At 32.4% G+C, this 14,588-nt stretch overlaps 1 protein-coding gene across 7 annotated transcripts in view; it reads left to right on the forward strand.

Moving 5' to 3' along the window:
- The window catches only part of LOC118196169 (irregular chiasm C-roughest protein-like), a 396,134-nt gene that overhangs the window by 278,477 nt on the left and 103,069 nt on the right, over positions 1 to 14,588 (forward strand). For all 7 annotated transcript variants that reach the window (XR_015042598.1, XR_015042596.1, XR_015042597.1 and 4 more), the window contains exon 4: positions 7,404 to 7,661. Coding sequence is in view for 4 of the 7 variants with exons in the window: in XM_085821918.1 (XP_085678044.1) it covers positions 7,404 to 7,661 (258 nt within the window). In the remaining 3 variants the exon portion in view is untranslated. The remainder of the gene's footprint in view (positions 1 to 7,403; positions 7,662 to 14,588) is intronic.

A 14,588-nucleotide genomic window follows, 5' to 3' on the forward strand; every position in this document is an offset into this window, starting at 1 on the left:
TTGAGTTTTTCAATAAAAAAAAACTCGTTAAAGTTTTACAAAATATGAAATGTATAATAAAATAAATTCCAAATGTGGGCTTCCAGAAGCCCATATTCGAGTGGAGGACTATGTTATTCAAAATTTGATGGCTCTAGGTACTAATTTTAAAGCAATGCGAGAAACATACATACATTTATTCAGATTCTTCATTATTTAATTTCTTTAAATACAATGCAGGGCTCTAATATTTGGTAGCAACAATTTGAAAAGTGAAACGTCGTTTCATAATGGGCGACGCTGAACGCCAAAACGAAATTAATCGCCCTTCTGAGCAAATTGCTCCTTTGGGCTAAAATTAAATAAACATTAATCTTACTTTAAACTGTAAAACCCAAAACGTTCGAGTCAAAATCCCCATTTCATAAATACACTGTGGAATTTTATACTATGGGAAAAAAAGGCGGGTCGGCTAATCACACTCAGATAACCTTGCTCCCCGTTGCATAATATTAAAAGCATTCTCGTAATATGCTTTAGTCTTAAAAATATTCTTAAGCGATAAAAGTACGAAATGAATTCCCTATTAGGGTGCTGTCTTTTCCTTATATCTAATGCTTTATAGAAATAAAAATTGGTTTATAGCAAAAGAGCGTTTATTATGTTTATACAAAATGTTTCAGCCAAGTAGTTACTTTACCAATAGTAATAATATTTTCAAATTTAATAATAAATTCGACGCTTTTCAAGAGCATAGTAAAAGAAATGTATGTAAGAATTCTATCTGTCTAGAGAAATTGTTTTAAACTGCTAGCGATAGAAATTCATATTCTGAGACTAAGATGGATGAAGCTAATAGGAATTGTTTCGTGACATTTTGAAAAAATTCTAATATTAAAAGCAATGAAATAAATACCTGCCGACTCGTTTTGATACATAACTTTAGAATTCATAGAAGGCATTAAAAACACAAATCTTTAAATAATTAATTGTTTTTAATTGTAATTTTAATGGAAGCTGATTGTTTTAGTGTCTTGAACTATTAGAAATCAAAACAAGCAATTTTTAACTGCGAAATAAGTTCTTTACGCTGAAATTATGAGAAATGACTTTTATGTATGTATATTTTCAAAGCAAATAATAATATAATAAAAAAGATTTTGCTCATAATATTTTCTTCAGTACTGTATCAGAACATGAACTCCATTAAGGATATTATATATCAAACTGCAAATTATTAATGCACGAAACATATAACATCTTACAAAAGAGAATATCAATCGTTTAGTCTAATTTATTCCGAAACTTAAGTAAAGCTATTTGAAAGTGTAAAATGTGGAGCCTCAGAAAATTGTGTGCGAGAAACGATTTCTCTTTTGTCCATTTCCCACGTTTCCGAAAGCATTAACATTAATTTAGATGCTTTTTCATTTGTAAATGACTCCTTTATAAATACTTTAAACTTAATATAATATCCACTCAAATGTAGATTACATTTGAATTTTACTTTGAATGACATTCTGCATTTAAAAATATTATATTTCGAATTAAAGTCCCATGTTAAATTATTTCCTCACAGTTTTCTTGCTTTCGTATAAATAAAACCAAACTGTTTACAAGTGCGAACAATTATTGCTCATTAACTGAAATATTTAGCAAAATAATTTGATAAATGAAGTAATAATGAGAATAATTTTATGAATTTAAGTTTTCAAAAAGACTGAATTTAGCAAATTGAATATACCTGCTAAATTTTTATTTGATTTCCAGATTTAGTTTCCTCCTTGATTTTTGAAAACACATTTATTAGTCAATACAAATGTATGAAATATAAAGACAAAAATATTCTTCTAGTACTCACGAATCATTATGCGAAAATTTACTTAAAATTTTATACTTACAAAACGCTTGTCATGATTCTAATGCGATGATTTGTATATGCGATATTTTTTAAAACGAAACGTTTTAAAATTGCGAGATTTTTACTTTGCTCTTACTATTACGATGTTTAAAAACTGCGATGTTTTCTCGTTACTCCCTTTACTTCTATGATATTTTGTACGACGATGTTTTCGTCCTCGGTGTTTTCTCCTGTAACCTTTCCCTTAGACCACCCTCTTTTAAGTCATATCGTTCTTTACCCCTGTCCGACACGCTACCTTTTAAAGTTGGAGTTTTGATAAAAAAAAAAGGGTAGGCAGTCTAATTAGGCCTAGAGGAGTACACAAGTAAAATTTTGTGAAGATAGCACTTATCTTTTAATTCTGTGGGTGTGCCCAAAGTGGGCACCTTGATTGAATAGAGCTTCAAAACGTGTGCTGAAACGAGCATCGCTGTCAATGAACTGACCGATGAGATGCGGAAAAACAAAGAATACAGACTCTCAGTTGTCCTAGATGATCAATGAGCCCAGTCTGGGCACACCTAGGGTTCGTCGTTTGATTTTAGGCAAGATTTCAAGGTAAAATTTTAAAACTAATATAGAATAAGGAGATTAGCATACAGCCAAAAAAATAACATAGAAATTTCTTTTCAAACAATTCTTTTTATACCCTAAAAAAATCTGGAAGATTTCTTTGAAAAATGAGGGTCTTAAAAAACTAAACATGGCTAAAATATATGGACAGGTTTGTGTTGAGCGGCCATCTACTATAAATAAAGAAGGTTACCTATAGTAACATATAAATCATTTTTCATTCAATTTTTCTGTGCGGACAGAAGGAAACTTTTAGGTGTGTCCAGACCGGACACACTGTGCCGCAAAGTGTTAAATATATAGCGCTTGATTGATTTGCTGTACTCGCCTAAGCGCACAAACAAACATTCTACAATATCAGAGCTAGATTTACCAACATTAGCAACTGATTTCAATTAAAATCTAAGTTTTCCGAAAGTCTTATTTACGCAGTTATTTATTAAAATTTCTCTCAATTTTGCTTTGCTTTATAGATTGTGCTAAACTTAATCTTTTCTTTATTAATATTTCTTTCTCTCTGTCTATTTAACTGCGGCACTTCGTGAAAATACCATAGATTCTTTTTGTTTTTACTTCATTATACGAAGTAAAGTACGCATTGTAATTGCGAAAAATGTCGGGTATCATATTTCAACGAAACTATCCATTGTAACCGCTCTGGAATCCATTTGAAGGATGTTATCGCGTGACGGCTGTACGTATGGACTGAATATAGGACTCTTTTTCTCAGAAGGAATTGTAATATGGATTTAAAATAAATTCAGAAGAGTTTTTTTTTTTCATTACGTCTGTACCTATGTACGTACGTGCGTATGTATGTATGTATGTATCTCGCATAACTCAAAAACGAGTAACCTCGGAAAGTTGAAATTTTGTATATGAGATTGCTATAACATATAGTTGTACAAATCCATTTTTTGTTGCTGTTGGCTGCACCAAATATATATATATATATATAAACCACTTAGTTACCCGGCTGTATGAGCTGAGTTTTTTTCCTTGCATGTTGATATGTTCTGCATTTTCTGCTTTAAAAGTTTTTTTAATTATGCTGTTCGTATGTTCCGGTTAAGGGTTTTATGCCGTTAGTTAATGTCTATACAAGAGCTGTAGAATTATCAAGAATTTAAATATTCCTTAAGTGCTTCTAAGCCTAACGAAGCCACCATTCGTTTACTTCTGAAACTCTAAGAAGAATAGTGAATTAAGCCTGTTTCGGCACCAACTTCAATGCCTTTTTGTCAAGTGAGACCAAAAGTAAACTTTAAGTGCATTTGGTATTTTATATTTTTCTACATTTTGCAATTTTTAATGAACATGCTCCGAGATTTTATGTATTTTTTCCTTGCCGGGAAGTGAGAACTGAATTAAATGATTGAGAACGCTCCTATGAAATTCGAGGAAATAAGTTTAAATGAAGTACAGCCAAAAAATGAGTATAATTCAAAAGGCCGTACAAGGAAGTCATGTGATGTCTACATCAGATTTTGGTTTTCGAAAAAGAGAGACAGATATATCATTCCTCCTGAAATTTCATAGATTTATCTATAATTTCAGTATGAGGTAGAATTTTGCGTAATTTTGAAATATTTCACCAAAACTCGCAAAAAAATGAATTTTATTATTACCATTGTAGAGTCATTAGGTTAATTGGAAGCAGAAAAGATGAAAACTATAAAAATATGCAACCGACTTCGCCGGGAATCGAACCACGGACCTCTGGAATACCGGCCCAGCGTGCTACCGTTACACCACAAAGGCACGCTAGGGAAGTGGAAAAATACATTATACCCTTATTTCCTAAATGAATAGGTTTTTAACATGGATAGTTCTAATTAACGTAAACATTTCCTGTATTTTGTTCCTTACACTAATTCCTTTTAGTTCGTGTATTATTCCAAATAACATTTAAAGTATAAGCAAATAAATCATTGAGATATTTACATAAATTTCAGATAACTTTATTTTTAGTAAAGTTATTATTTTCTTACTTGATGTATAAAAAACAAAGCTTCTAGAAATATTCGATGTTATTTAATTCTTTCTTTCGCTGCTTTAAAGCTGGATTACATTCTTGAGATACATTCTGGAATGTAAGGTATTTTTTTGGAAATACTTAAATAAAGGAGCATTTTCGAATGTAATGCAAGAGTATAAATATACTTAAGCATTTGTAACTTTGGAAGTTTCAGGCATAATATTTAACAAATGGATAAAAAGACATTTTACGTCAGATACTATAGGTTGGATGTCAATTTCAGTGTCTGGAAATAATACAAATTTTGTTTCCAAGGTTCTGGATCCTATTTATTATTAAAGGGATTGTCTTGCTTTTTATATTACATTTCTTTCCTTTTAGGGACATGGATAAATTTTTCATTTCAAAAGAAAATAAGAATGCATTATTGCATAGATTTAAAACGTCAAAGTCTGTTCCGGGATAACTAAATTTGTGCTTTTCAAGAGCGAGTTAAGTTACATAATGTAGTCGAAAACTAAAAAATTTAAATGCCTACAAGATACAAAGGTTAAGACAAATTTTGCTTGTTTTGTAAAGTTTGTGGAACTTTCCGTATATATTTTAAACATTGCTTTTTGTTCTGCTAAAGGGGTTTACAAACACTTAATGTCTTACGCTATTGTTGCTTCTCCGAATATTCATGAATTTTACCGGCTCATAAACTATTCTTTCGTTGTTTTTATTTACCCCGTGTGTTACTGGCTGTATTCCACATTCATTGGCATAATTCTAAATATGATTCAATACTTTAATACTTTAAGTATTCAAAAGCAGATATTGTAATGTTTGAATAAAATTGAAGTAAATATTAAAGAAGCTTCATAAGCAGTTTTATCCCGTGTCTTAAAGACTACATTCCACGTCTATTAACGTTACTCTAAGTAGGATTCGATATTTATTACTCTAAATACTTAAGACTAAATACTGTAATTGTTGAATAAAATGGATAAAATATTAAAGAAGATTCAAAACCAGCTTTTAATGGCACATACGAAAAATGCTGCTGCTGAATAAGTAGATTTTATTATTATCAAGGTTTTTCACCGCCATTTATTTATCATCGGTTTCTGTTTTGCATGCATATTTTCCGTCAATGTTTATTTTATATTATTCTTTTCCCATTATTGTTTTCACCTGATATTATATTGTACTTCAAAAGAACAATATTTTTTACATGATTGATATTTGCAATTAATTGTTGCTTATGTAGCACAAAAAAATACCTTACATTTCATAAAATTACTTTCTTACCTAATGCATTAGCCGCTGTAACCCAGAATGATATAGAAATGTTAAGCTCTTTTGAAAAAGAAAATCTTTCATTTTTTTTTTGAGGGGGAGTCTACGTTTTATCTGAGCTCCAGTAACTTCGTCTGGTTTCCTTCTGAAATTGTGACTGGTTTTTCTAGAACATTTTAGATCATTTTCAGATATGGGAGAAAATATCTAGTCCTATTTCATATATAACTTTGGTAGCTTTTTTCTTCAAACGTTTTGTTGCATGTTTTCTTCTTTTTCACATTTTCCTTTTAAATTTTCTGTAGGTAACGGACAAGAATGCATTAAACATGTGCCTGTATTTTTTAAATAATATTGAAGTAAATTAGGTATCCATTACTAAATTCTAATATAACAGCAGCATCCGATTGGCGTCATCACTCATCCCTGCATTTCGAAAGAAATGCAAAGAAATTCGTGCTATTAAACAGCAAAGAAATTCGTGCTATTAAACAGCAACGAAATTCGTGCTATTAAACAGTATACTACAGTGCATAAAAAGTGATTATTTGTTTCCCCTCATTTTCTTTTTAGAATGATAGAAAATACACCAGATATTTCTTAACGTTACTTCTCAGTTCAAATTCGTTATTTATGGAGACTTTTATTCCTCGTATTTCTTATAACACCTTGTTCTTTATTGGCTTCTACCGGCAATCTGCACAATATGACTTAATCTTAAATATTAAACTAAATTTAAAAGTACAGTTGTATCCAGTTCTATTAAATAAGAGTATTATAATGACGCACCTTCCTGTTTCTTCAATGCATGCTTCAATACAATTTCATTTAGGCTCATTTTAAAGTTATTTCAGTTCACTCTGACCAGGGATGTATAACTTTTAATATTTGTTTTTCTATTTCTGTAGCATTTCCATTTATTAGGTACTCTTCGACAAGTACTTTTTCTTAGCATTTCTGGAATTTCATTCGCATCTGCATATTCTTTCGGGGAATTTCCACTACTTCTGTAAAACAGATATTGATATAAAGTGCTTCTCATTTGGAAGTTTCTTTCTCCTTTTGTTTAGTTCTTTCACTTTAGACCAACTTTCAGATAAGCTTACTGTACTTTTTCAGGTAACATCGTAATCACAAATCCACTCTTATTATTATCATTACTATCTTAACTGTCATCTCAGCTTGCATTAAGAATTTCGTCTCTTTCTCATTTAGTATCAAATCTTTTGCAGATTTTTAACTATATCAATACCTTTACATTTTTTGTCTTACTTGAAAATGTCTGTTGGAAGTTCCTAGAGTATGTTTCTCAAATTCATAGCTAAATCAACTCTCATTCATTATCCATTAATGAATTAATTACACTGCTAGGTCAATCAGACAGCAACAAAAAACGATTATCGTCCAAAGTAATCTAATTTCAATTTTTTTAAATTTTCTTTTTGAATATTTAAGGATTAAATTCTGTGGTTAAACAAATGAGCTTTGAAAGCGCAAAACAACTTTAAAATTTAACCTGTTTAATAAATTTAAAATAAAACCTTACGACTATAATGGAATTCATTGCATAATATTTCCTTTATAAAACACAAAATACAATAATCCTTTAACAGTTTATGCTTCATATAAGTAATATAATATTTTTTGAAGTAGAAACATTAATACTGAATATTTGCTTCTGTTTTCCAGATCCTCCAGAGATTAGACTGGAAGGCAAACCAAAGGAAGAAATAGTAGAGGGAATGTCCTTGACATTAAGATGTCGAGCAGACGCAAACCCTAAAGCCAATATCATCTGGAGAAAATCAGGACACTCTGGAATATATGACATCAAGGATCATATAGAATTTAATCCTATACGAAGAACTGATTCTGGGGTCTATAGTTGTTCGGCGAAGAACGATATTGGGCAAAGCGAAGAAATGGAAATAACTGTTGATGTCAAATGTAAGATATTTTACTTTTCCTGCTTCAGAACTTGTCTTGCGTTTCAGAAACAATCTTTAATCATAAGATACGCTACACTTACCGATATGCAGCAAACTAATTTTTTGAAAGTATTCACTTTAATTTTAATATTAAATCCATACTCACCTAAGAAACAAAATGAATTATGTTGAAAATACGGATACACAATATGACTTAAATATGTATTTCTTCCGTTTGCTTCAGCATAATAAGGAGAAATCAAGTCGTTTGGATTATCTGAATCGAAAGTGACTGCAATAATGTTTTAAAATCAGGAGACACTAAAATAATTGTTAATTTGCAACTATAATATAAAACATTATAATTACATGATTAGCTTATTGATTTATGATGAAACTTGTAACCACTGTATATAACAGGTCATAGCCGCATTAGTTATGTAATGTATGTGTATTTAGTGGAACGGGAAGTCTGTATGCTAACCTTATAATCTTATGATGAGACTCGTATCCGCAGTAAAACACATGAATTGCAAATAGTTCGAGTACGGCCGTACAATAATGTAAAATGATCATAGTCTACTACTGTTGTTCCATGAATATCAGTTCCGATGCTGCTGCAATTAATAGCAATTACTGACTAAAGTAACGGTTCCTCCGTAAATACAGTAACAAATTATATACAAATAGAATAAAGTAGAGGTGAAATAAATGGAATAAAGTAATGGTTATTTAAGGGTTCCTTCGAGCCAGCAGCGATGATGCAGTAGTAATATTCAGCGTTTTAGTAAACTACCTATCCAGCAATGTGACTTAAGTATTGCTTCGAAAGCTGTTGCGGAATTCTGAGATCACAGCTTTGGTAATAGTCAGCTCTCTGGAGATTTCAGAGTGTATTCGTGCTAGCTCGGATCTATCATTTGCCATTTCTAGCATTCATCTAAATGATGTCCCGTAAACACGATTAACAGTGTCTGACTTCTGCGCTTAGCCAAGATACTTGCACGACGTTGAACATGTTTTCTTTTGAAGTGTGTTAGCTTTCATCTTATTTGATTTTCTTTTCAAAACCTAACCAGACATACATTTTTAAATTGAGGAGTATATATGACTGCTAGTCTAAAACCAGACTCAGAGAATTAGGAAACATAACAGGAATAAAGAAAACCAAAACCACAAAAAAGTTGAAAATAAATTTAATTTGTTCCCATAATTATCATCTCTATTCATATATTTGTCGTAGCATGGTATCAACCTCTGCATACTTCCATTGCAAAAGATTGCCAGAAGAGAACTCATCCCCTTCCCTTGAATACGACAATCCACCAGTTTTCCTGTCTTCTAAAATCGCTACGATTTGAAACATATTCTTATCTTTGCGAATAAATAACAGTTCCTCGATGTGAAGTCTGGGCCTTAGGAAAGGCATTCAAATACGCACCAGGAAAATTGCTGAAGCATCGCAATTTAACTCGTCTGAAGATAACTGATGCTTGATCACTTTGCATGATTGTGGTGAATGTGCATTTCCGTGGACCGAAACTGTGTTTTAGGATAATGCTTTCCCTCTTTCGAGTCTACTGTTGAAGTTATTTAAAGATTTTTCAGTACGTCTTCACATTAAATTTTGTACCAGTCTCTATAAATTCTTAACAGCAGCATACCCTTATAGCCTAGAAAATATGTAGCCATGAATGTCCATTTTGCATTTTAAATTCAACCGTTATGCACAATGTTTCTTTCAGCTTTTGAAGTTCATCTGGAAAATTCATGTCCATTCACTGTTCCGAGTTTTTCTATTTCTATATTTTCTAAAATTGAGTACCTACTACGATCTAAATCAGTAAGGCATCGCCAAGAATTGAAATAATTACGGAGATACTAACCTATTCCCTACAAATTTTCGTATTCTGTGACGAACTTGGGCGCCCGACTTACACGAAATTTATGAAAGTACAACCCCGCAATTGCACTGGCATATACTGTTTGTTACCCAATTTCAAAAATTAAAAAGCAGTTTCTTTAATCATTTGCTAACTCCATCCATGACCAAAGATGGTCTTCAATTACTATGTTAATTAAGCACGTTTTGACCCTATCAAATTTTCTGACTCTGTTCTCTCGTATAAACTTCATTTTTGAGTTTATCTTTGTGTATGGCACTGATTCTGCAACTGATTTCGTTTGCGCTTTATCCTTCAACCAGCAGAAAGAGAATTCTATCATGAATCAGATATGAGACGACAGCATCTATTACACAAGATAGCATTCTTCTCGTACCATAGTACTACAACTCGTACTATCAAACAATGAATATAGCAAATGATCATTTCGGAAGAAGTGAACTAGCACTGGTAGCTTATTTCAACTTTGTACCTCGTTCTGAGAATTGCGCAATCAAGAGTTTCCCATCTGCCCTCTTGAAGTTTCACGCATACTTCGAAGCTTCTTTTAGTTATGGATTATTGACAGCAAATATTGTATTCACAGCATCTAATCAATCATTAGAGCAATTCATCTTCTTCTGCATGATTTGTAACATTTTTGTATTCGGAAGGGACTATTAAGAGGTATGATTCGTTTTTATGCTGATATAATAATGCGGGTACGTATTCGACTCTTCGGTATTGTAAACTAATTCCGAAGCAACTGTGTTTAAAAGGCCTTCGTTGCCTGTGGCTGTCGCATTTAGATCGTTATATTTTTATGCTAAGGAAACGCGTTATAATCTCCACGAAATACAGCCTTTTATCACCAGAAAATTAGTTTGTATTTTGGGCTTTTAACACTCAGCTCGTAAAGTGTTTCCCAGTCATCAAGCCGTTTACACTGTTTTCTGCTTGATAGATCACTGCTTTTGAAATCTTCAAATCAGTTTTTCAGACCGCCTTTTCAAAAATAAATATACCATTAGCCATTTGTCCTTGTTTAACGAGAATGGAAAAAGCTTATCTCTTGAATATTTAGATTTCCATATTATTAGGTTGGTCACTCCGCTATCCATACCAATCCACTCAAGTATTCATAAACATTTTGGGTGGTGCATCTTTAATCACATTCCAGGAGCTGTAAATTACATTGCTATTTAAAAAAAATCATTTATCAATGTTCACTGCCATGAGATAGATACGCTACGATCTATGTTACATCAGAACAACAGGATTTTTTCAATGGATGTTATTACTGACATTAAATGAAAACAAAGTTACTAATTTGAAAGCTGATTTACGGAATATGACAATCAGGAATAAAATATTTAATATGTAATTAAATATTTTCAGTGTTTCTTCAATTTAATATAGGCATTCCATCTACAGATGATATAAATTTAAATACCGATTACTCTTCCGCATATATTAAATCATGTACCAAATATTTAATTTTTTTTAAAGTAAGCAGTAATAAATTCTTTAAAAATAAAATTCCACTTCATAATTAAGGAGAGACAAAACTTCAGTTGTTCTATGTGATAAAATAAAAATAACTCACAGAACTCAGAAAGAAAAGTTAAGGATGCTTTAGAAGCTGATTGATATTTGACTTGAGCCATTGTCATTAAGAACTGTATCAGAATGAACCTAACTGAGCTTAAAAAAGCATTCAAAGTTCGACGTAACTTGTTTCTAATTTTTTTTTGTACTTCTGTCTTTTCCTTTTACTTGCTCATCGATTTGAAGAGGCATGGGCGTGTCTTTTGAAACAAAGACCGCGGTGTTCTTAAGTGGTTTTCCAGTGATCTCAGATCGTTTATTCGTATCCATTGTGCCCTTAGATATATTAGATGCAAGATTGCTCTGATTCGTAACCACTTGCAACGTCTTCGATAAACATTAAACACAATTTATGTGTATTTATATTTCTTTTACATTTAATTGTTTATTTGATTTAACTGCGAGACTGAGATAAATGTTCTGAATATACCACATTTGTCACGATAGCCAGATACTTTATTTTTTTCCGAATTACCTCAGAAAATGATTACGATAATCTATAATTTAGAAAAACATAATAAAAGCCATTCACATAAGTAATTTACAGGTGCCCTTAAGCAAATACGCGATATTTCGCACTCCGACTGGCACAGGTGAAAATTCCTAAAATAGTCCAAATTTCCGAAAACTAAACTTATTATACAAAACATTAAAAAAATAATATTATATTCTTAATTTCCTAAATATTGGTACAATGTTTCTCAAACTAAGGTAAGACATTTATCAAGAGTGTATTCCAAATCTGGAAATGTAAAATTTAAACTTTACGCTGTATACATTTCGGTTCATAAAATGTGCATTATACCAAATGTCTCGAACTCAAACTGCATGTGGGCCTCGTGTTAGATCTGACAGTAGCTGACGAGCCAGAACAATTTTTCAACAAAATTTTAAAACGTTTTAACAAAACAAAAAAGTTAAACTAAATTTTAAATTTCACTTACATTTACGAAAACATTCATAAACAATAATAATGCAAAAAAAATTCAATTTATATTTTATTTTCTGAAAGGTACCTTTAGTGAAATTTCTTTTGATTTTATATTGTTACTCAAACAGCTAAATACGAAATATTAGACTAAGGATTTTAAGTAATTCCAGTATATTGAATTAACCGCTGAATAACTTTAACCTAACCCGGAAGACTAGAAGCAATAGAATACTGAAGCGCCATCAGCTGTCGCCTGACAAACTAAATCTACTAATTATGCCAACATGGAAAATTCTCCCACCATACTATAATCATGTGGCTTGTTGTACAAGCATACAGGGACAAAGCCCAGTCTTATTTATTTTAACATTTTTCCTTCAATGCCAGTCGCGCATATAAGCTCTCTCCATATCTTTGCGTGTCTAAAAATATAAGCATTATACTTACAACAAATAGATATTGAAATGTATTTGCGAGCCGCATAAAATTGCTTCGGGGCCGCATGCGGACCGCGAATTTGAGACCACTGCATTACATTATAATAGGTCTGAAAGGAAATTGGTTCCATACCTTAGTACCATATTACTGCAAGATAAACGGAGTCATTTGACAGCAAATTTATTTTACTTCTCATTACTAAGATATTTCGATAAAATTTTAACAGGATTTAAGAAGAAACTGCAAGACAAAAAATGCTCCTTTTAATGACTAGTCGGGGCAAGAGACCATTCTTTATAAAGTTTGCAGCTATCCACGTGAAATAATAAGATATTTTCTCCCTCCTTTCCTCATGTCTTCGTGGTTTAAATGGAAGTACACTCGAAGCGTATTCGAGAGGTCCAAGGTTCGAGTTTCGGCCAGGGCGATGCACTTTTTCACATCTCTTGCTTCAAAATAAACCCAATGACTCTACTAGTGGCGTCCAAACTAAAAGGTGGTGGAAGATAATTCGATATTACCAGGATTTGGCGATTTGGTCACCTAATTCGCAGTCGCCCTTTAAAAGGGGTATATGAGGTATTTTCTCCATCCTTTCCTTCTGCCTTCGTGCTGTAATTGAAATCGTCCTCGACATATGTTTGGGAGGTCCAGGTTTTAAGTTCCAGCGAGGGCATTGAACATTTTTCACGTTTTCTGCCTCAACTAATACCTAATTACTCTACATAGATAAGTACAAGTATCACCGAGAAGTTTTTAAACTGACCTTTTTAAAATATAAGATTGTTTCAATAATGTTCATTTTACTGCGCGACATTATTCTAAGAAGCTTTTAAGAAGCTAAGCCCGTTCCCAATTCAGCTTTTACGGATAATTTATAACTTTGTTATTATTATACATATACCTAGACATTAAAAATTAACTGCGAGTAAGTATTCAAAACAATATAACCTGGATTAATAATAAAGTTAAACATTAGAAAAACAGATAATTATTATACAGTAAAAGCATACAAAACAAGTTTTTAAGTAAGTTAATATAAATACCTGCGAACTGCTGACTTCATGGTTTCGGAGGAAAGTAGTAGGGAATCCATTCCAAGCTGTCAGCAGTGTTCATAGCAATGCTTGTACAATCTCTAATGGTGGCTGACCTCATATTTATTCTTAATTGTATTTCTGATTCATTCCGACATATTAGTTTCAGCGGGTCTTTCTAAATGGGAATTCGATGTTTGCGAGCAATATTACACACAGTAAGCTGTGACATCAGTTACTGCCACACATTGGTCGCGGTTTCTGAGGCCCAATCTGTGAAGATAGAGTATATTTGGGCTGTGGCCTATCAGGTACTGGGTGAAGAACTGCTACTTAAGTTCCGGTCTGCTTTTGAATAAATATTATACGGTCTTCTATCCGCGGCGTTCGACTTCTCACTAGTTTTGCCATTGTTTCATTAGTTCACATCTGAGAGTGGATTTCAGGTATGAGTCAGAAAGAGATACATTGATGTCACTCACGAAGGGCTCGTTAGCTGCGCTTTCACAATCGAATCTATTGATTCATTTCCTTTATGTCCTAAGATACTACTAAGGAAAATGTTTATAACACTCTGTGGGCAGTAATAAAACCTGCATTGCTTGGATTTCGATGTTTAGACTACACTCTTGAATGCTTCTGTTGGCATTTTCTAGCATAAATAAGTTTTAACCTCAGTGGGCTGGCTTGAGATATGAGCTCCATAAAAAGGAGAGTTTGACATCCGGTGAAAGCAGAGGAGGCATTTTGCTTGTAAACGTTTTACAGGAAAGTCCAAAAAGCAGGAGTTTTCGAACATGCGGTACACAAAGTGCACAATTTCCATAATACATTGTAAAGTACAGGCCATGTTGCTAATTATAGAAAGATCTTCAAAGTGTGCATTATATGCTTGTATACTAGTTTGTTAATCGGCATTCATCTGCAGTATACTGTGCAGCGCTTTCCAGTTGCTGAATTCTCGAGCTTTGATAGAGCCTGGCGAGTTGTGAATTCCTTAATTAAACTACTGAGAAAAATCAGAAAAGAGAAAGAAACGTGGAGGCTCT

The sequence above is a fragment of the Stegodyphus dumicola genome, chromosome 8 (genome assembly GCF_044657685.1).
Source record: "Stegodyphus dumicola isolate Sdum_Otavi_A_Nest chromosome 8, ASM4465768v1".
NCBI lineage: Eukaryota > Metazoa > Arthropoda > Arachnida > Araneae > Eresidae > Stegodyphus > Stegodyphus dumicola.